The 22,229-nt window shown below is 41.9% G+C and overlaps 4 protein-coding genes across 4 annotated transcripts; 1 reads left to right on the top strand and 3 right to left on the bottom strand.

Annotated features, from left to right (window-relative positions):
* Nucleotides 1–303: 303 nt before the first annotated feature.
* gdpgp1 (GDP-D-glucose phosphorylase 1) lies at nucleotides 304–2,259 on the bottom strand. The gene has a single exon (XM_010883762.3). The coding sequence runs from the start codon at nucleotides 1,929–1,931 to the stop codon at nucleotides 828–830; it is 1,104 nt and encodes a 367-aa protein (XP_010882064.2). The 5' UTR covers nucleotides 1,932–2,259; the 3' UTR covers nucleotides 304–827.
* A 61-nt stretch (nucleotides 2,260–2,320) lies between these two features.
* On the top strand, nucleotides 2,321–8,353 carry cib1 (calcium and integrin binding 1). The gene is made up of 7 exons (NM_001303689.1): nucleotides 2,321–2,464; nucleotides 2,803–2,837; nucleotides 3,328–3,427; nucleotides 4,362–4,515; nucleotides 4,644–4,762; nucleotides 7,925–8,013; nucleotides 8,102–8,353. Exons 1-7 carry the CDS (start codon nucleotides 2,414–2,416, stop codon nucleotides 8,121–8,123), a joined length of 570 nt encoding a protein of 189 aa, NP_001290618.1. The 5' UTR covers nucleotides 2,321–2,413; the 3' UTR covers nucleotides 8,124–8,353.
* Nucleotides 8,344–11,647, bottom strand: rccd1 (RCC1 domain containing 1). The gene is made up of 8 exons (XM_034288358.1): nucleotides 11,608–11,647; nucleotides 10,550–10,750; nucleotides 9,760–9,925; nucleotides 9,537–9,658; nucleotides 9,353–9,451; nucleotides 8,880–9,023; nucleotides 8,773–8,802; nucleotides 8,344–8,629 (listed from the first exon to the last, which is right to left on the bottom strand). Exons 2-8 carry the CDS (start codon nucleotides 10,641–10,643, stop codon nucleotides 8,445–8,447), a joined length of 840 nt encoding a protein of 279 aa, XP_034144249.1. The 5' UTR covers nucleotides 10,644–10,750; nucleotides 11,608–11,647; the 3' UTR covers nucleotides 8,344–8,444.
* A 121-nt stretch (nucleotides 11,648–11,768) lies between these two features.
* On the bottom strand, nucleotides 11,769–20,235 carry unc45a (unc-45 myosin chaperone A). Its single transcript, XM_010883759.5, has 17 exons — nucleotides 20,134–20,235; nucleotides 19,570–19,762; nucleotides 19,294–19,469; nucleotides 19,101–19,190; nucleotides 18,827–18,994; nucleotides 18,535–18,703; nucleotides 18,261–18,431; nucleotides 16,509–16,680; nucleotides 16,065–16,365; nucleotides 15,886–15,980; nucleotides 15,531–15,672; nucleotides 15,177–15,317; nucleotides 14,811–14,938; nucleotides 14,619–14,685; nucleotides 13,775–13,888; nucleotides 13,212–13,601; nucleotides 11,769–13,079 (listed from the first exon to the last, which is right to left on the bottom strand). Exons 1-17 carry the CDS (start codon nucleotides 20,155–20,157, stop codon nucleotides 12,810–12,812), a joined length of 2,811 nt encoding a protein of 936 aa, XP_010882061.3. The 5' UTR covers nucleotides 20,158–20,235; the 3' UTR covers nucleotides 11,769–12,809.
* Nucleotides 20,236–22,229: the final 1,994 nt, after the last annotated feature.

Below are 22,229 nucleotides of genomic sequence, written 5' to 3'. Positions count from 1 at the left end.
TTCTGGTTTCTGGTGTTTTCAGTCAAGTCTCTAAGAGAAAACAGTATGCATCATTAAAGGTTGAAACATTCTGTCTGTGCCTTAACTCATCTTCTGGAGGTTTTGAATGAGACAGGCTCTACGAAACATGCATTTTTTGGGGGGAAAAGTAGGAGGAACAAGTCATTACATTAAGGAGAGAAGGTGTGCTTGGTCAGTAAAGGGTTTCTTTCATTGTAACAGTATGAGCAGAGTTCCCCCAGGGCAGACCGCCAGAGTTATAGGTCTGGAAGTTGAATGATGTCCTAGAAACAGGTGTTTAGTCATGGGGAGGACATTTTATTTCTGACAGTTTTCTTCATCTGTGTGCTATACAATCAATGCTGTTTTAGTAGTTTTACAGTTCATGCCATGGTCTCACTGTGTGCATAAGCACCCAGCAGTTGCTTGTTAATAAATGATTCTATTGTAAAGACATTCTCTCTGACTGAGATTTATTCAACAACATTGAGAGCTATTTATTGCCCACTGTGTAAAATGAAGCACAATGCATGTACTCTATTTGGACAGTATAGTCATAAATTAAGTTTTAATCTTAAGGTTTAAGGGGCCTGGTATGACAAGATGGCTGAAAAGCTTTTTACACATTACATCTAAATGGTTATGAATAACATTACCTTCAGACACAAAAGGACATTGAGCTGCCCACATCACAACTTTATTGGGCTCTAACTTAGCGAAGTTAAGAGCCCAATGTACAAATAAGCTAAGGCAAAATATACAACAGTGATAGGTCTAAAGAATAACATTATACAGATTCTTCTCTTCTATGAGAATCAGGATTTGAACTACTTCTGTAAACGTGCCGTTAGCTGCTGTTCCAACTGAAGAAATTCTTTATTAGGCAGCAGATACCTCTGAATTATGGCCATCACATCCTTTTCAGTGCTATGTTCAAAGTCATGTCTATTCTTGAATGGTAAATGTCCAGCCAGCTCACACAGAGCCACATTAAAGGCAGATTCATCTTTGGCACCAAAGCAGGACATTCTAGGCCACACAACAATGCGCACACCCCTCCTGGCACATACATCAGACTCCCCAGGTGGACAGCCTCTGGTGAAAAACAGGTTGTGTGCCATATTTCCATCCACCAGTGAGTCTGTGACCAGACAAATGGCACAGACAACTTTCTCAAGGTCCTCAGTTTCAGTATAGAACATCAAGCCAGTGGGGAAGTCGATCAGACGGTAAAATCCTTTTTCAGGAACTAAGGGCAAGGTTGAAGCAGTTTCTAAACGCAGCTCCTGGTTCAGGTAGTATCCATGGAGGTGGAGATGATTGACAGATGCAAATGCCCCTAGACTGTTAAAACCCACTCGAAAGCCTGGGTCAGAACTCAGGAGCACAGCTTCAATTCCAATTTTGATGGCAGCTGGAGTCAGGACCTGTGGTAAACATTTGGTGGGCTCTGGAATAAATAAACAGTGGCCAAATTCCAAAGGGCTAACATTGACCACCACCATAATTCTACAGAGCTCATCACCTGGGTGTACACTTTCTTTACAGGCATCCCGGTCCTTGTGCTGCGAGGTGGGCATTTGCTTACTCATCTCAAAAATGATTTCCTCTGGATTTATTTTGTTGAAGTTGAACTGTTTGCTGTCAAAGTTCTGTTTTATGCTTAATATTTCCTGAGGTTTTCTTCTCTCTATTCCTCTTTGAATATTCAATTGGGCGACATACCGATACCGCCCAGGTAGGATTCGTGTCTCCAAGTCGCTGAGGTGATAACGGAAAAACCCTCTACGCATCCGGTCAGTCCAGCCGGTTTTTAGTATTATGTCAAACGTAGACGTAGAGGACGTTTTATCTTCGCACCCACACCAGCGCACATGGTGAACAAAATCCCGCTTAATGTAGGTAAAAAGTGTTAGCGACTTGTTCTCCATTGTAGGAAAGAGAACTGTAGCACTGATAGCTATGCTAGCTTCTTGGGACAGACGTCGTAATGCGCCTTGCTTCAACAATGAAATCAATTGAATGAGCACGCCAAGTCAGTAGCATTGTTACGCATGAATTACATATTAACACCTATCTCTAACCGTCAATTCAGCTACTTTTAACACAGTTGTTATTTACCCCTGAAGTTGCCGTTACAGTTGCCGTTGAAGTTACAGTGGATTCAAAAAGCGGTTATCACACAGGCAAACTGCCCTATATGTTCTACAGTATGTTCCGCTTGTCTTCGTGGCTCGCTGGTGTTGAGTGGTGCCCTTCTGGTGGTGCTGGCGCACCCAATTCAAATGACGTACATTCAGGAAAGGGAAGTGCCTAATTTACTGGCTAAGATAACTTTGGAAAGTTGTCGATGGATTAAGTTTTTTGTATCTCAAGTTAGCTGATTAAACAACGAAAGGAAAACGGCAACGATATGGGAACAACAGCAAGTCAATTAGAGAAGGATCTGCTCTCAGAATATCAGGTGCAATAAGAAAGAAATATATAGTGATTAGCTATACAGTAGTAGTGCGTAGCTATTGTGACATCGTTAGCATTACTGTTTGCGTTGTTAGGTTACCAAATGACTAACGTTAAATATGGAATTAGGTTTTTGTTATCCAGACAACTATACTTATAGTATCGTATATACTTACATACAGAGTCGATGTTCAGTTTCAATAATTGCCTATTGTCTGCTTTCTTTGACGACGGTTAATACAACTTCGAAGTGAAGTTAGGGTAAAATTGTATAAATTGTCAATTTTGACTTCGTTTGGTATACTTGAAAATAATGTGAATGTATCAACACTTCCCCTCCAGGAGCTTACATTTCTTACAAAGCAAGAAATTCTGTTGTAAGTATCGAGGTTTATTCAACTGAATTACATTAACCTATTCTACTGTTTTTAATGTTCTATTTGTTATAATAGTCAATGCATCGTTTACATCATAGCAGAGCAAACTTAATTCTAAATATGTTGGGAAATATATTGAAATATTACAGATTTGGCCATATTCATATATTTCCACTTGTTTATATAAAAAATATATGTGAAGTAGAAATATAGAAATATATTCAATCAAAATATATAAATGTATTTACATTTTATTAATCTATTTCAATATATTATTTTTGAGTATGGGCCTATCTTATGTTAAGGACTAAAGTCCAATTTATAAGGAAGTTTGACAAGATGGTTGACTTGCTTTGAATTAGTTGGTTGGAATGGTTGGTTACTGTAGTTACACTTACCACCATGCAACGCTGTAGTACTAGTGAGTAGATTTGCTGAACATCAACATGCATCCAGGCAGAGTTATGGTTGTGTGATGTGGGTTCCTTAGGGCACATAAGAGATTCAGTGAACTCCTCTCCAAAGAGGACCGAACCCTGCACAATCCCAGAGTGCCCATGGTGAAAATAATTTCTCTGCCAGAACTCAAGGTAAAAAGATAAGTACATTACTAATGTTTCAGTACCTTCTGATATTATTCAGACTTCTTCCATCTCTCAAAAAAAAAAAAATCTACATTATTCTTATTATTTTTGTTTGCCATCAATCTATACTAAATTATCCATAATAGCAAACATGTTTTTTGAAAATGCTCTTATTGAAAATGAAGAACTGAAATCATGCACAGACCTTTGTCTCTTGACACCAAATTAAGCTCTGATGCATGCAGTGTTATTTGCTTTATCACTGACATTTCTCTACAAGTTGATTGGAGTCCACCTTTGGGAAATTTATTGATTTTACATTATCAAACAGGCCAGAAGCCTGTAAAAGGCAGTAAAGGGCATATGATAAGCCACCTGAAGGTCTCGGAGAGCATGAAGAAAAATATTATATGGTCTAATGAGAGCACAAGTCTGTGAATGTCCGTGAGTGGCTCAGCACAGACCCAGACTTGAACCCTATTGAACATGTGCGGGAGACCTGAAGATAGTAAACCGGTCCTCTTCATCTCACACCTTGAAAGGATATATAAAAAACAATGGAACAAATTCCATAAATCAAGGTCTGTAAAACTAGTAGATGAGTACACAGGACGACTTGAAGCTGTGATTGCTACAAAATCCACTTCTATAAAGTACAGAATAGTCTAAATAAATATTTTCATGAACAGTTTTTTTCTTTTTAATATAAATTGGCACACAGTTCTAAAAATATTTTAGCTTTTTCATTATAGGACATTGTGTAGATTGATGGCAAAAAAAGAGATTAAATATCAATTAAGTCTATAACACAACAATGTAGAGAAAGTGATGGGGTCTGAATACTTTCTAAAGGCACTGAATGTTGTTCAAAACCATTGCAGTGTAACAAATGTTTGATACGTATTTATTCCTGAATGTTTGTTCTTTCCCCATCCTTTAGTCCAACCCTTTCAAGAAGCGGATCTGTCATGTATTCTCAACATCTGATACAAAAGACGGAAGCCTCACCTTTGAGGACTTCCTTGATCTCTTAAGTGCTTTTAGTGATTCAGCTACACTGGAAATCAAGTCCCACTACGCATTCCGCATTTTTGGTAATATAATTGTTGGGTATGCTTGGGACAATCTTAATACATGTATATGCATCTACAGTTTCAGGGTTTTCTGGCCATGGGTGGAGGGCTGGTGAAAACCTGAAATTAGCATTGTTTTGTCTATTCAGACTTTGATGACGATGGCACTCTGGATAGTGGGGACCTGGAGAAGCTAGTGAACTGTCTGACCGGCGAGACCGATGATACAAGGCTTACCCCTGAAGAGATGAGGCAGCTCATAAGCAATGTAAGTTTATAGATTACGGCCAATATTTACCTTCAGGAGGATTTGAGATACCATACATTTGAGAAGCTTGTTGTGGTAGTAGTGAGTGCATACATTTTCAAACCGATCTTCCATGGGAATCAAACCGACAACCCCTGGTGTTATAAGGGCCATGCTCCTATCAGGTGAGCTACATAGAACTTGATTGTATCTGGATATGGTGCATCATCTTTAAAAAAACGTCTAACCTTTATTTAACCAGGTAGGCCGATTGAGAACAGATTCTCATTTCCATCAGCGACCTGGCCAAGACAAAGCGCAAACATGCAAGACAACATACAGTTACACAGAGTACAAAATACAAGAAGTAGGGTCTGTATAAAATACAAATGCAGTACAGTCTATATACAGCAAAAGTGATAAGCCAATAGCAAAAGGACCAATGTGCTAGACAGTCTAGCTAAAAGTGTAAAATGCAGTACAGTGTTATACAGTTTGTGCGAAAGTGAGGTGTATTTTGCGAGGTAGGTCAGCAGGGCAAAGACAATAGAGAGCATAACACTAGGGCATGCTTGTGCTAATGGTATAGGGCAAAGGAGCGATAATGTAAGACAATTGTGCAGATAAGAGTGCTAATGTCCCATGGGGCATGACAGAGATAATGGGCAGTTAACACGTACAATGAACAGCCAGTAGTTCAGACAGACGTTTTTTAAAGGCATTGAGGGGAATGGCATTGAGGGGTCTCCAGTTTCTGTTTTTTTTGTAATTCATTCCAGTCGTTGGCAGGTGAGAACTGGAAGGAGTGGCGGCCGAAGGTGGTGTGGGCTTTTGGGGTGACCAGAGAGATGTACCTGTTTGAGTGTAGGCTGCGGGTTGGAAAAGCTAAGGTGACCAGTGAGCTTAGGTACAGTGGGGCTTTGCCTAACAAGCACTACAATGGATTGGTACCAGTGAGATAGGGGCTGTGTGTGTACTTAATTGGTAACAGTGAGATAGGGGCTGGGTGTGTAATGAATTGGTACCAGTGAGATAGGTGCTGGGTGTGTAATGAGGGCCAGCCAACTAATGCGTTGAGGTTGCAGTGGAGGGTATTATATGGTTGACAACATCCAGTTGCTTCAGGACAGTTTGAGGCTGTTCTATATATGATATGACTGAAGTTTAAGATTGGTATGATGGTCATTTTCACCAGGGCAAGCTTGGCAGCACGAGTGAAGGAGGCCCTGTTTTGGAAATGGAAGTCAACCCTAGACTTAATTATAGACTGGAGATGGTTTATGTGGGTCTGGAGGGAGAGTGAGGGGTCTAACCAGACACCTATATATTTGTAGGCGTCCAAGTATTCTAACTCAGACCCATCAAGAGTGGTGCTGCTAGTCAGACAGGCAGGTGTCGGCAGCGATCGGTCGAACAGCATGCACTTAGTTATACCAGAGTTCAGTAGTAGTTGGAGCTCATGGAAGGAGTGCTGTATGGCATTAAAGCTCTCCTGGAAGTTTGTAAGCAGAGTGTCCAAAGAAGGGCCGGATGTATACAGAATGGTGTCGTCTGCATACAGGTGGAGCAAGAGAAAAATCAGCAAGAGAAAAATCATTTATATACAGTGAGAATGGAGTTGGCCCGAGAGTCGAACCCTGTGGTCCCCCCATAGAGACAGCCATAGGTCCAGGCAGCAAGCCCTCTGATTTAACACACTGGACCCTATCTGAGAAGTAGTTGGTAAACCAGGTGAGGCAGTCATTTGAGAAACCAAGGCTATTGAGTCTGCCAATAAGAATAGATAGGCTGACAGAGTTAAAAGGGCTTGGACAGGTCAATGCAGATGGTTGCACAGTAGTGTTTTTTATCGATTGTGGCTATGATGTCGTTTAGGACCTTAAGCGTGGCCATGGTGCAGCCATGACCAGCATGGAAGACAGGTTGCATAGTGGAGGGGGTGCGGTGGGACTCCAAGATGGTTGGTGATCTGTTTGTTTACCAGATTATTGAAGACTTTAGAAAGACAGGGCAGGATGGATAGATCTCATCTGAATGTCTGAATGTATGACTCAGTTTGAGGGCATTAGATAAAATCAAAAAGCCAGGTTGGTTAAAGTAGCCTAATAGGACAAAGTGCACTCACCCAGATGATCATGTTACTATAACAATGCACTTGATATAATGCACTTGGACAAATGTATTTATTTTTTTGCAGGGTTCACTAATTATTGTTCATGTAGACCGCAAGTGAATCTGTAGCCCTAAGAAAAATTGTTCAGCAGGGCTTGCTGAAAAACTGTATAGATTACTCTGTGACTTTAAAGTGGCCATCACCACATTTTAGTAAACCACTAAAGGGTGGGACTGGTTCAGTTTTACCACAGACAACAAAAGAATGGCGTTGACATATCTTAGTCACCATCAGCCCATATCAATATCCCTGCATCAACAGAAACACAAAGAAACAACACCACTTTGTCTCCCAAATACATTCATGCAGCATTTTGCATTAGCCTACAGAAATGACAAGAGCAATGGGTGTACGTGTACAGCCGTGGATATGCCCCAGTACTCTGTGGTTGAGAGTACAGGGTTTCAGCCCATTCTGAGATACTCACACCATATTACAAATGTCCCTTTAATTCCTATTTCAGCAAATGGGTAGTACCCACACTATATGACTCTTAAACAATATTTGTGCATCTTTACTAATTTGTTATTAAATAAGTACCTTTCATGCACTACATCAGGCATTGCTTTTATCTGCAGTGACACCACTGATAGGAACATTAGAATTTTTCTTAATGCACGAGTTACAGGTCTCCAGTCAGGGACTGTGTTGCCAGATAATGTTTCCTGTAAAATATGAGAAGTTATGAGAACATGAAAATGGGTATTTGGCTTGATTGACAGCTTCACTCAATTTGACTTGTTTTCCAAATCTAATTGGTATTCACTTGTCCTCTTGTATGACAATAATTCACAAGTTTATCAATACTTATATATCTGAAAGGAAAAATACAATCTGTTACCAATTCAAAAATTATTTTCTTTCAATGACTTTTTTGAAACCGACACTTAAGATTCCTTAGAGTGAAAGTGGTAGAGCATGGGTGGATATGGGATTGTGGTACACATGAATATTCCTTTTAGGTTTCCAGCTATAGTCAAGTTACAGTTATTCACTTTACAATATTGCAGATTCTGGAAGAGTCCGATATAGACAAAGACGGGACTGTGAATCTTTCAGAGTTTCAACATGTCATCTCAAGGTCCCCAGATTTTGTCAGGTGATTATAGATTTGATTAGACCACTCTAAAATATCTCGACATTGTATCTATGAGTCTCCCCTCTAATGCTCTGCATTGTTCTCACAGTTCTTTTAAGATTGTGCTGTGAAGTCCATCACTGAAGGATACCAGGATATGGATGATTTGGATTCTGTCCTAACAATATTCCTAGCGATACCTTTCCTATTTTTACCCATTGTAATAACAATAATGATGTAAACTTTACACTTTTTTCTCAAATTTTCTATTGTATCAAAATCTATTTTTACATTGTGTGTGCAATAACAGCTCTCTGAAATGTATATAAAATGTATAGAATAAAAGTCTTATTCACAAAGTATTATATTTTTTTTATTGGTCTGAGAAATTGCCATAAAAATTGTCAATCCAAAAGTACACTATCATATGCTCAACCCATTAATCCAGTTTTTTATATAGTCAGTGCAGAGGATAAATCTTCAGGATGAGGAGGGTCCTCTTTGACAGCAGAAACAAAAGTGTTCCATGGTCCACACACTACATCCAGCACACGTAGCCCCTGGTCCTTGAAAAACCTGACTTGTTTTGGCTCATCTGAACTGCTCATGTTCCCCTGTCCCAGCTGGCCGTATTCACCTGAAACAGTGACGCATCCAAGGAATCTCCACCTATCCATTCATGTACATGACTTCCACAGAGGAATTCATAACATCTGTTTATGCAGTACAAAGCCGTCTACAGTAGAAGTTACATTTTTAGGAAGTATTTTTAAAGCTTACCCCAGCCCCAAGTGTAGAGATCCCCACTACCTGGAAATAAGAGAAAATTAACTGTAATTTTCTTCCTAAATTAGCCATTTAAGGTAGCTTATGTAAAGGGGTCTTACTTGTGACTGCAGCAGTGTGGCGTGACCCACAGCTGACCTTGCTAACCTCACATAATTCTGTGACATCCACCAGGGCTGGAAAGGCCTGGATTGATATGAACACTTCGTCGCTGTTTTCTTGGTCTTTACATGTGCTGGCACTACCTAAAGCATACACCAGATAAACAATATAAATGTATGTTCAATACAGTCATGGCCAAGAATATTGGCCAACTAGCACTTGTCTTTAAAAAACTTCTATATAAAAATCTCTTTAAATTATTAACTGCACCCACCCGGTTTCCCAGGTCTAAATAAGTCCCTGAATAGAAGGTTGCAAAGAAAACGTAGTGGAACTGGCTTAGCTGATTTAGCATTTGAGGATTGTGCATGCATGCACCACAGCCAGTTTTGAGTTATGTCCACTGAGTTTAAAACTTTCTGTGCTGGTGGCCCTGCCTCCCAAATACAAGACAGATTTAAGCCGGGCTGACCTGCACACTGGGTCTTCAGCTGCCCCCCTCTCAGGGATCGTGATGGTAGTCCCACTTGGCCACTCTCATTCCAACCCCACACATACAGGTCACCTCCAGCTGCGGCCCAGAAAAGTGGTCACGGTCACATTGATAATGCAATCACTCGACGTTTCACCAGATGCATCACTCAGTCCGTACATACCACTAATGCAAACAGAGTGCCACCCCCCGGCTGCCACGCTGCTCATTTGTAACCCCATTAGTGCCTCCAAAGCCCTGGGCTCCTCCTCCGGGCTCAGGTCCCCATGTCCCAGCTGCCCATGACTGCGACATAAGGCAGGGATTTCAGAACAATACACATAAAAAAAAAAACATGCCCCCCCCAACCTATTTTTCATAATAGGTATGATATCTGCAGTATTTACCTGCCACATCCCCAGGTGTAGACAACTCCAGACGCACTGAGAAGGACAGCATGCTGTGTGCCCAATGCCAGGCTAATCGCTAGTAGTTGTGGGGAAAGTGGACGGTAAAACGGAGACCTGGAAGCTATGTACCCTCCTGGAACTAACGGGAAAGCAAGTGAGGGCCCTAAAAAACACACAGGAATACAATAGTGACAACATTATCTAAATTCAAAGTGATTAAATATTAATATTTGTCTCACACCTGTACATGGATCTAAGTGGGTGTAATCTTCCCAAATGATATATTTCCCCCTCAAAGATTTTAGTTTGTTTTTCAATTGAATTGTTCACGTTATAGGTCACATTAAAGGTGGGAAACGTTCTGACATGATTTATCTTTGTCTCTTTCTTTTACATCACAAGAACCTGGCATTTTAACAGGGGTGTGTAGACTTTTTATATCCTCTGTACATCACTTTGGGGTGGGCACACATCTGTCTAAAAGTTATCAATAAGAAGAAAGATTTAGAGGGAATATGGAGGCACACATTGTTTTACTAATTTTGTTTTTTTTCATCCTTAAAAATATCCCCCTTCAAATGGACACTGACGGTAAGATACATCTTCAATCAAATTACACAAAGTGATACAGACTCTCCAATTTTACGTTAGTTAAAATAGTTTCTTATTAAAATTGGTAACATCCTCGAAAGGACCACATTTAGGTTTGCTTACAGGTATGCTATAACAACAATACTGTTATCAAACTGGAGGACTACATCTCGATACGGTTATTAATAATCAATACCAGTATTGTCAGATGTCTTCACCTCCATACACCACACTGGTTTATTTTCTCGCAAACTCCAGATCTCTACTCTGTCTCTGAAAGACAGGGCCATATGTTCCTCGCTGATGTCTGCATCCTGGCACTCTCGACTGTCCTCTACGCCACATTTCTGAGGGGCGGTCCACACTCCAAAACCCGCAAGGCGCAGCCTTCCATGGCCTAAAACAGACACGCAGGCAATTTGCGGTCGATGACGGCAAGCATAGTGGCGCACTGGAATAATCGTCATACATTTACAATTTATTTTGCTTTGTGAAATGTTTTTAAACCCATCAGTATTTTTACATGTTTATTTTTAGAGCATTTATCCTATATACACTTTTTTCATACTATGTACAAGCCGTTAAAGAAAAAAGAGCCTGTTCTTAATTCCTGTTTTAAAAATGTAACTGTCAAGCGTAACTATAACACTATTCTCACTCATCTTTCCGTAGGTCTACCGCAGACTTGCGAATCCATATACCAGAGAAAGTGTTAAACATACTCACTATTTGAATGTAGAGCTACTATTCGACTCCAACTTGCCCTGATGTGCGTGATATTACTATTTTGTTGACAAATTTGCGTAGATTCTAAATTTCGACAAACATCTAGCGTTATTGGTTTAGTTAATTTGACATCTCGGTTACTTTCTCCAGCAGTCGACTTTTCATGCCTTTGTATTTGCCCAAAGCCGTTAAAGCCAAACCCAAACCAATTCATTGAGAAATTTGCATTTAACCATACAGCAATATAATCCGTAGAATCGTGCGATCTGTAAGGAATATATTTTTAGCAATACCTGCCTTGCACGCCTGCAACGCAGTTGACCGACAAATTTTGAATTCTTAAAGGAGCTAGGGTTGCCAAATTTGATTGATAGTATACTTGTGAATCACAGACCAAAAACCGTCTACTCTACAAAAATACTGCTCCACGACCACCCACTGCTATTTTTTGTTATACATGTCAATCGCCAAAATCCCTTTCTTCCGGTACACTGTAATTAAAAATAACAAAATAAGGGGGAAAAGTACCTGCTCTGGCAACACTTAAAGTTGGCTTTTTGATGCGCCTGCGCAGCGTCGTTCTTTGAGATAAATTTACGTAACGTAAATTGCACATGTGTATTTGCAGTATTTCGTCATTCTATTTTATGGACACGATTAAATATATTGAATAGAAGAAGTCAGAGCTATTCACATAGACTTTATTTGTCTGCCAAACTACCTTCGTGGTGGTTTACAGACAAAAATAGGGTTCGTAACGGAAATGTAGTGGAAGTACAAAGACAAAAACACAATCATCAAAATGATACAAAGGTGTAAATAAATACCTGGATGCATGAGATAAAAAATTATTTGTTGCAATTTCACATAGAAAAATACAGGGAATGCAAGAGCTTATGGGAATACAATCGTGAATAAAAAAGATAAAGGAATGACAAAAAATTTATGATTAATATCTATTTGACTAAATTGAGTGATACACTTGTCTATGAATTGTGCCCCTAAGTATCAATTAGTACAAAACAGTTTGTGCATTTATTTGTCCTGGGGTATAATACCGTGTGCGAGTGGTTTACAACATAGTTGTTAAATCTAGTTTAAAGCGTTGCACGGGAATATAACAGAGTTACCTCAGTGCGTGATTGTATTTATTTTGAAAATGCTCCATAGCAAGTAGCAAAATGGATTCAAGCCATTATGTAACCACATGTCACAGAGACCATTGTTAAAATAAGCTACAGTAGTTTCATTTAGCTTTGCATCCCATGCTGTCTTTGTTTTCCTACATACAGTTAATGTAGTCTTATCAATGTACAGCAAATACTGGCGATAAGTATACAGTCATAAAACTTTGTGTGGTGCATTATTTTTCAAATGTATCTTGAAATTACTAAATACATAATTTGATAGGCATTTTTAAATATTAATGCACATTTTATTTTATATTTGATAAGTCATCTTCCTCAAGTTAAGGGGATAATCTTTAATTGGTCCTCAACTCCTATATTATTTAATTCAGGGTTAGTTAAGTTTGCAGTGACATACCCTGAAGAAGAATAGTTTTAGACTAGGGTACAAGTTAAGCCACATTTGTGTGACTATTTAAAAAGAAATTTGCAGAGTTGACAAAAGTTGTCTCCTAACTCCTCAAAGATGGTATGTAGTACACCCCACGGGTCTGGTATACCTGTTATGAACATACACAAACTCCCCAACTTCCCACCCACCCTTTAGGGTTCTCTTCCTTCTCCCTCTGGCTTCTTGATGATGCCATACTCCATGGCCTTATCCAGGCAGTCCTGTGCTGTTCTGGAGACGGGGCTCTGCTCTGTAGCTTTAGCCAGAACGGAGAGAATTTCCAACACCTCGCTCTCCATTAGTGTCTCGGCCAGGCTCTTGTTTGCCTGCATCATGTTCAGCGTGACCACCACACCACGGTGACGCAGTTCCACGCTGTCGCTAAGCAACAGGGCCTGAAGGATCTCCATCCAGTGGCTGGTCTAGAACCAGAGAAAAGGAAGGATAAACTTCTCAAAAAAAGGCATGCTGTCTGGTACTGTACATTACATCAGTTCAATGACGTTTGGTGTGTGTGTGTCTGTCTGTGTGTGTCTCAGGGATAGATTTATCACCGTTCCAGGGATGCGGGCACACAGTTCAGGCTGCTCTGCGGTCAGCATGGCCAGGGTTCCCGCTGCAGCCTTCCTCAGCCTCTCGTCCTCCTCTCCACTGTAGAGGACCAGCAGCTTCAGGCGGTCATTCCCTGTGGCCACATAGAGCTTCTGCACCTCGGCGCTCAGTACAAGGTTACACATACACTCTGTGGCAGCAGCGCGCACAAGGTCATGCTCCTCAAACATATAGCCCTCCACCTTAGGCACAGCTTTCTCCTTGATTATCTTCTGCCGGAGCCTCTCGCTGATGCCGGCCAGGTTGGTGAGAGCCATGAGAGCCTCAAAGTTCTGCAGCAGGGAGCAGTCCAGGGTGAGCAGGCTGACCAGAGGACGCACCACCTCATAGAGCTGCACGTAAGAGAGAGATTGCATTAAAGCACCACCATGGAGACATCACTGAGATCTGGGAATGTGCAGTTGAAGTGGAAACATTTAATTTTCAACCTAAGAAGAAGGTTTGAAAGCCATGTAAGAAAACTTATGTTTCTTCTTTGTGATGGAGGATATAGCGGTCATCTCACCCTCTCCCCAGGAAAGGCTATCTCTGGGTTGGATGTGATGGTGATCTTGGCCAGAGCCTGTGCTGCTTTGGTCTTTCCTTTGTCAGTGCTCTCTGACACCAGAGGAAGCAGGGCCTGGAGAGTCAACAAGTGCATTTCATTTATCCACCAAATGTATTATTTATCATTTTATGCAACTCACTGATTCAAGTACACTGCTCAAACAATTAAGGGAACACGTAATCATCACAGTGTAACACCAAGTCAATTCAACTTCAGGGATATCCTCAGGCCCATCGTCAGACCTTATGCTGGTGCATTGTCCTCCTGGTGCAGGACAATGCCTGGCCTCATGTGGCCAGAGTGTGTAGGCAGTTCCTGGATGACGAAGGCATTGATGCCATTGACTGACCATCATGTTCCCTAGACCTGAATCCAATTGAGAACCTCTGGGATGTCATGAATCATGCATCCAATGCCGCCAAGTAGCATCACAGACTGTCCAGGAGCTCACTGATGCCCTGATCCAGGACTGGGATGAGCCCAGGACACCATCCGCCATCTCATCAGGAGCATGCCCAGACATTGTCAGGAGTGCATACAAGCACCTGGGGGCCATACACACTACTGAGTCACATTATGAGTTGGCGTGATGAAATTCACCTAAGTTTGAATCCCGCCCTCAATCGTTTGGTGATTTTCATTTCCATTGACCGTTGTTACGTCATTTTTTTCCTCAACGAATTACACAATGTACAGTAAAGACTTTGATCTTTAATATATTTAATTAATCGAGACCCGATGTGTGATTTAAGTGTTGCCTTCATTTTTCTGAGCAGGGTATTTTGTGGTGTGTTTAGACAACCTTTCCTCCGCCCTGTGCCACCACTGTGCCCCTGTCCTCCTGCCGCTCCACCAGAGCCAAGAACACCCTGCAAGGACAGGCGACTGACACATTTAGGGATACTGTTGAGATACAAGCAGAGACAAAAGAGTAGTAAACTGCACCGTGGTGGGAATACAGAGCATTAAGCGAAAAGCAGAAAGGAAGACAGACCTGGCAATGCACTCCCTGCAAGTCTCAGTGAGAGCTGGGCTCTCCTGTTTGACCATGCACACTAGAGCAGACACAACTCCAGCCTCCAACAGCTTCATCAACCTTTTTTCCACAAACGAGGGAGCGTCCTGAAACAAAAACACATTTTTGTTTTTTACTGTCCTTGAGGGGTGGAAATCTGTGTTCCCTATGCTCAACCTAAATCACCTAACCTTTATGCCTTAACCAAATTGAACTGGTAATGTCAAAGGTATTCCTTAACCCAATTGTGCACACACACTTCCCATTAGAAATCGTATAATTTTTTCTAAGGAAAGACCAGCAAAACCGTCCTTTCCCTGATTTTCCATGTTACTATATACACACCTTTGGGTGCGCCTCTGGTACATGCTGTTTGGCATACTTGGCCAGTTCTACCATTTGAGGGTCAGGCTTTTCCACATCGTAGCTGTTAGTACAGTTAACCAGAGTCGAGGCCACTGCAAACAGCACTGTCTTATCCTCTGACTGCAAGGACACACAATACACAGCCATCACTACATGCACTTGTTATTAGCAGTATTTTAAACATGACCATGTTTCATCTCTATGACAGTAGTAAAGAATGCCAGAACAAAATAGATGGTGGTGGGTGAAAGACATGATAAGCCTCATGATAAGTGATAATTACAAATCTATGATATGATGTGTGTGTTAATGGGAGGAATGGTTAAAGCTGACTTTAGCTAGCTGAAACATGGCCTGCAGGGCATTTCTGTCCTCGGCCAGGTCCTCCTTTACGTCAGCATCAAAGGTGAGGTAAGCCAGGCCCTCGATAGCCCAGCGCCGCGAAGCTGGTGGAAGGGACTCATTACACAGCCACCTGGAAGAGAAGAGGATACGTCACACTCTTGTAACCACAAGCGAAGGTTTTACAGTTGTGTATTCACTAGGAACCAAACAGAAGAAAATTCCATCAAATGGCAATGGATGTACATAAATAATGTTAAATGCAAAGTTTTTTCAGAATCTACTGGATACACCCCAGTTCTACACAAAAGAACCAGTTAAAAAAATAAAATAAATGATCACACACTTCCTGCACTGCTTGGCAAGTTTCAGTGTGGATCCCTCGGCAAACTGCTTCATGCTGAAGTCTGTCCCTCCAGCTGAGCCGAGTTTACACAAACCCTGCAACACAGGTTTTTCCATTTAAAACATGTTTTAAGTTGTCACTGGCTCTGTGCTTCTGGCTGAGTATGACAGAAAACATACCACTAGCGCTCGTACGCGTATTCTGTCGTTCTCGCTCTTCTTGTAGAGGTCTTTTAGAAGTGCCACGCCGTTGGCAGTGATGAACGAGGCCCTCTTGGCCTTACCAGCAGCGTGGATAAGAGCCTCCACCGCCACCTGCTGGTGACATACGTCCTCTGAGGCACACAGAGAGATGACAGCATCCATCATGCCTGAAATCTCCAATGTCCTATTGCCAACGTCACTGGGTCCTTGCAGAAGCACAGCCACCGTCTGAATAGCACGTAGTTTACTCTCCAGGCCGGGGCGGCCAAAGTGCAGCCTGCACAGAAACGAATAGTAATGGTATCAATAGTAGGAAAATGAATTAGTTCAGATTAGGTCAGAAACCTACAACCCATTACTGTGAAACCTGCTGTGAGGCCTCTACAGGCTAAGAAATCAAGCCATGACAATAAGACTCACTGGATATATTCCTCACAAAGTTTGTTGAAGTTCTCTCTCTCTGCATCACACTTCAGATCATCGTACAGTTTGCTGAGCAGCACAGAGCAGCTCATGTGGGAGTTGTCTGTGAGGGGAGGTCCCTCAGACACCTCCGGGACTGTCCCAGCTACCTCCAGGATCTTCTTTAGCCCTGTACAGGAGAAGAGAGCTATGCATGACAAAACACTAACAATGGTCAGAAAAATTTATAAAAAGTCTAAAGTAGCAAACAGTTCCATAATGGCATAATAGTGAAATAACACTTAAAAACCCATAAAATATTGACTTAGCATTATATAAATTGTAATGGGAAAAACCATTCAGGGATTTTGGTGGGTTTTAAACAGAATATCAAACATTAAAAATGTCCATATATACACATCTAGTGTACTATACCAGTGGTTCCCAACTCCGGTCCTCAAGTACCCCCACCATCACACCTTTTTGATGTAGTCCTGGACAAGCACACCAAATTGAACTCAATGAGAGCCTGATAATTAGTTGACAAGGTAAATCAGCTGTGCCTGGCTGAGGATACAATAAAAATGTGTACTGTTGGGGTACTTGAGGACCGGAGTTGGGAAACACTGCTTCTGTGAGACGTATCTACATGACAGTATCCACATACCACATAGTACTTTTAAAATGTTAACAACCTGGACATGCTCACAATTTCTGATATACAAAACTTTCAAGTGTTCATCTGCAGCCCAAGGTCGTGGGTATTACATTACACAAGGGTTGCTGGCCTGTTTTTCTCAGTTGTCCATGACCTAAGGTGGTTAGACTGTTACCCTAGACTGTAATCCAGTGTGTCACAATCCTGGTCCTGGGGACCTAAAGGGGTTGCATGTTTTTGTTTCTTCCCTGACACTCACACACCTGATTCAAATGTTGCCCTACCGCTTACACACTTGATTGATGTAATCAACCTATCATCCCATCTTTAATTTGAAACAGGTTTGTGAGTGTTAGGGTAAAAACAAAAACATGCACCCCCAGGACCAGGATTGGGAAACAATGCTGTAACCTATGGTGGTTAGTCTCTTACCCTGGTCCACGACCTATGGTGGTTAGTCTCTTACCCTGGTCTGTAACCTACGGTGGTTAGTCTCTTACCCTGGTCCACGACCTATGGTGGTTAGTCTCTTACCCTGGTCCATGACCTATGGTGGTTAGTCTCTTACCCTGGTCCATGACCTATGGTGGTTAGTCTCTTACCCTGGTCCATGACCTATGGTGGTTAGTCTCTTACCCTGGTCCATGACCTATGGTGGTTAGTCTCTTACCCTGGTCCACGACCTATGGTGGTTAGTCTCTTACCCTGGTCCATGACCTATGGTGGTTAGTCTCTTACCCTGGTCCACGACCTATGGTGGTTAGTCTCTTACCCTGGTCTGTAACCTACGGTGGTTAGTCTCTTACCCTGGTCCATGACCTATGGTGGTTAGTCTCTTACCCTGGTCCATGACCTATGGTGGTTAGTCTCTTACCCTGGTCCACGACCTATGGTGGTTAGTCTCTTACCCTGGTCTGTAACCTACGGTGGTTAATCTCTTACCCTGGTCCATGACCTATGGTGGTTAGTCTCTTACCCTGGTCCACGACCTATGGTGGTTAGTCTCTTACCCTGGTTTGTAACCTACGGTGGTTAGTCTCTTACCCTGGTCCACGACCTATGGTGGTTAGTCTCTTACCCTGGTCCATGACCTCTGGTGTTTAGTCTCTTACCCTGGTCTATGACCCACAATGTGAGGGAATTGTCTGGGTTCTTCTGGGACTTCCGAGGCACCTGTTTGACCAGCAGATTGATGGCGCTGTCTCTGCCCGGCCCTGACACGCTGCTAGCTGGCATCATCTCCACCAGTTGGCGAAGCATGGAGCGCAGCTCACGAGACGGCTCTGTATGTCACCCACAAACACACATATTTAGGTCAGTCCCATTTATTTTCTTCAACTGTTTAATATAGAAACCAGAACTTGGAAGTGAAAGACATGATCTCACCAGGCAGTATGGCTTCTTCTTTCCCTCTGATCTCCCTCTTCATGCCCTCGGTCAGGGCCTCAAACATCACTTGCAGCAGATGACAGGCTGCCAGAGACACAGAAGATGCCCCAGAGCCCATCACTTCACAAAGCTGCTCCATGCCCAGTTCATTTACAATTGCCATGGTCTGTAGGAAGAGTAATGAAGGCAATGGTTAAATGCAAAGTCTGTAGAATAATTAACCGGTAGTGTTTCTTCATATGGAGAAAGAGTAAAAGTGAGGGCAGCACAACTCAAGTCCAGTACTCACTCTGGACTGGTGGCCGGTACACAGGCCAACCAGGGTCCTGAGTGCAGACAGGACCAGCTCCTCCTGCTTGGAGCCGAGCAGTCTCTGGATCAACCTCACCCCATCGTTACGGAAGATTTGCTCGGCCCCAGCCTCCTCACGAGACAGAACCACCAGGTTCTGAGCAGCCTGGCATGGACAGAAAGAGGATTGCTTCTTATGAAATTCTTCAAAACATGCCAGAGTGTGGTTTTGTGTGGTTAGTGTTGAACTGTGTATGGTGTAGCGGTTTTACCTTCTGTCTGTCTACGGACTGTGCCAAAGGGTCCAGGAGGAGAGAGAACATCTGCTGCACACGAGCATCTGTGGATGACAGCTGCACTGACTACAGGGGACAAAGAAGATACATGATTATTGTAGCATTTGACCTCCTCTGTATGTTGTGGAAACTTCCTCTGAACTTAGCAAAGTCTTTGCTAATACTTTACCTTTTCCTGTATCTGTGCTCCCAGCTGTCTAAGAAGCTCCTGGAAGGCTTTGTTTGTGGGCTCCAGCTGCGCACACCTCTGAGCATCCATAAATGCCTCGTTCAAACGACCTAGCTTCTGCAAAGACTGAGCCCGTCGGAACCTGGCTTTTACATCACCAGGGTCAGCATCAAGGGCTGGACAGATAAAGGAGAGGCTCTACTTAGTAAATGCTACTTCAGAAAGATAATTATTTGATTTACCCCACAATGAAAGGTTTGTTCGGCATTTTACAACCTTTCGAGGCATCAGCCTCAGCCTTAGTGTAGTCCTCTAATTTCAGGTAGCAGGCAGAGCGATTGCGGTGCAGGATAGCGCTCTCTGACTGGTTACTACTCAGTTTGAGAGCCTTGGTGTAACAGCACAGAGCCCCCTGCACATCCCCTGCCTTGAACAGGGTGTTCCCCTCCTCCTTCAGGATCCCAGGTTCCTGGATCAACAAGAGAAATATAGCGAGTAGAATACTTAGTCGCTGTGGTTGAAATCCTTATGCCCTCTCTGGTCTTCTACTTTGATAACTTGCAGGTGACCAAACCTGCACAAGCAGTCCCTAGTCCCTAGAGTACCGACGAGTCAATGCAGTCATTTGTTACATTACTTGAACCCCCCGAGGCCAGACGATGTAGTTAGTCTTTTGAGAACTTCCAGTCTAAAGTTAGGATACGCCTACTCATTCAAGGGTATTTCTTAAGTTTGACTCTTTTTCACATTTAATATAGAATACATCAAAATCAATAAATGAAACAGAAGCATACAGCGTAATAATAGACTTAAAACGATCTGATATTGGCGAGCTCTTACCTTTTCCCTCCCGTTAATACTCATGTCTGTATATATGTAACTCTTTTTTACAGAATCTCGTTCTTGACAGTGGCTACCACTTTGATGCTCTTCCTGGTGTGGGTGCACTATGATGACGATTGGGTTATAGCTCCTCCCTCTACCCATGCTGCATGGCCATATAAGGCAGAGAGCCTCGAAAGACTTGGATGCTTTCATGAGTCTTTCTCGCTCCCCCTCTAGCACTTAATTTGGTTATATTTTCCATACACATTTGATATGATTTGGACAGTTTGAACTTCCAAGGGGGCAGAGTGAAATTACTGGCTTTTGGACTGACGTTTGAAAGATGCAGTCTGGAAGTTTTTTAATTCACAAAATATATTTTAAAACCTATTTTAGACTGGATGATGTTGTTTGTATTACAATCATTTATAAAAGTCAAAGACCTTAAAGTCCAAGTAGAAAAGGGGTACATATTATCTACATTACATTGTACACTATTTTTGGGCATGCTTTTGGGGTTGACATCATCACTTTGACAAGTGAGCAAACATTGTGGAAGAATATCTTTAAAGTTGAGTTTCAGATGAAAAACAATAAACTCTCCATATTGTCCTCTGCCAAACCCAACCCTAAACTTGACAGACACTGTGAAGAGGGGTAGAAAATGCTGGAAGCCCTGAGTTATCCTCTACAATAGCCAGTTTCTTTATTATTATGATACATTTTTCAGGCTAGTGATATGGCCTGTCATGTCAGATAACCAGGCAATTTGGTTATGTTGTCAACATGGCTGCAGTGTACCTAGTGTAGAGACACCCGGTTATGCTATAATGTTTAAACTGATAGCCATCAAGGCATTAAAATGGTCAAACGAAAACCATGGATATTTGGACCCATGTCCAGACCAGTCTTTAATGGTACAGCTAAACCACATTGATGTGTGAGTATTATGTTGTCTAGAGACTAAAGTCTTGAGAGAGCTTGCATGCTGAAGTCATGAGTCCCTATCAATATCAAGGTAATGTTAGTGTTGCTACTTTGTCTAGTTCGCTATAGAAGAAGAGGGATCTAAATATCCATTAGGGACAGGTTACATGCCTCCTAAGAGCTGACATTTCAGTGAGACCTTGGGCATGAAAGAACCATAAGCATCAGAAACAGTAACCACCAAGCGTCAGAAAATGTACCAAGGGCCCATAGATCAGGAACGACAGTTGGACGTTTAACTGTATAGGAATGAAGACAGATGGCTTTCTTGGAAAACCAGTGGTAAAAGATTGTGATGCTTTTCCTCAGTGTTGTTTGCAGACTGAGCTCAACATAGAATTTCCATGCAGGAAAAAAAAGAAAATGTTACAAATGATGTAAACTGGATCAGAAGTCTACACATCTTTATTAAAAATTCAACATTTGTTCATGTATAGACTGTAATCAAGGTAAATCATGTCAGATCATTGATCTTACTTTTTGCAAGTCATTCCTTGGCTGACTTGATTGTGTGCTATGGATTTTTGTCCTGTTCAAAGGTAGAGTTCTTCTATAACTTTAGCTTTCTGGAAGAGGCCTGTGGGGAGGTTGGCATTGTCTCAGTGTTGTCCGAGGACAGGGACAGGGTTTCCTTGCCCTGTTGACCACTATTGGCTCCTTCTGGTAGATTGGGTTTCTGCAAGCTAAGTTGTGGTCATTATATGGAGGAGTCCATTTTCCAAACCCACTGATTTTGGAGGAGTGCATTTCCCAAGTGCAAACCTTTTGGTTAAGCCAGCAGTGTGATCAGAGGCAGAACCACTGAAGTTGTTTTAATTATGATATTCTTATTAATAAATGGGATTACGGTACAGTTCTGTTGTTATTCTGCTCATAAAGGAGTTCATGCAAAAGATAGTTATTGACAGAAATAATGACAATATTGTCCAAAATTCGATCGAGGTATAGTTCTGTTGGATTTCTATTCATAAAGGAGTTAATAGAGGCTGTGAAATGAACATAGTTGATATACAAGTATAAATAGGGAGGGGTGAGGTACATAGATTTTTATAAGAAAATCCGTTTTTGAGAAATAATGTCTTAAAGAAGCTAATTGTAAGATTTCCAACATACAAAAGCAGTTC

This window comes from Esox lucius, chromosome 19 (assembly GCF_011004845.1).
Source record: "Esox lucius isolate fEsoLuc1 chromosome 19, fEsoLuc1.pri, whole genome shotgun sequence".
Lineage (NCBI taxonomy): Eukaryota > Metazoa > Chordata > Actinopteri > Esociformes > Esocidae > Esox > Esox lucius.
The sequence above is the reverse complement of the archived record's forward strand: the minus strand, read 5'-3'. Positions and strand labels throughout refer to the sequence as shown.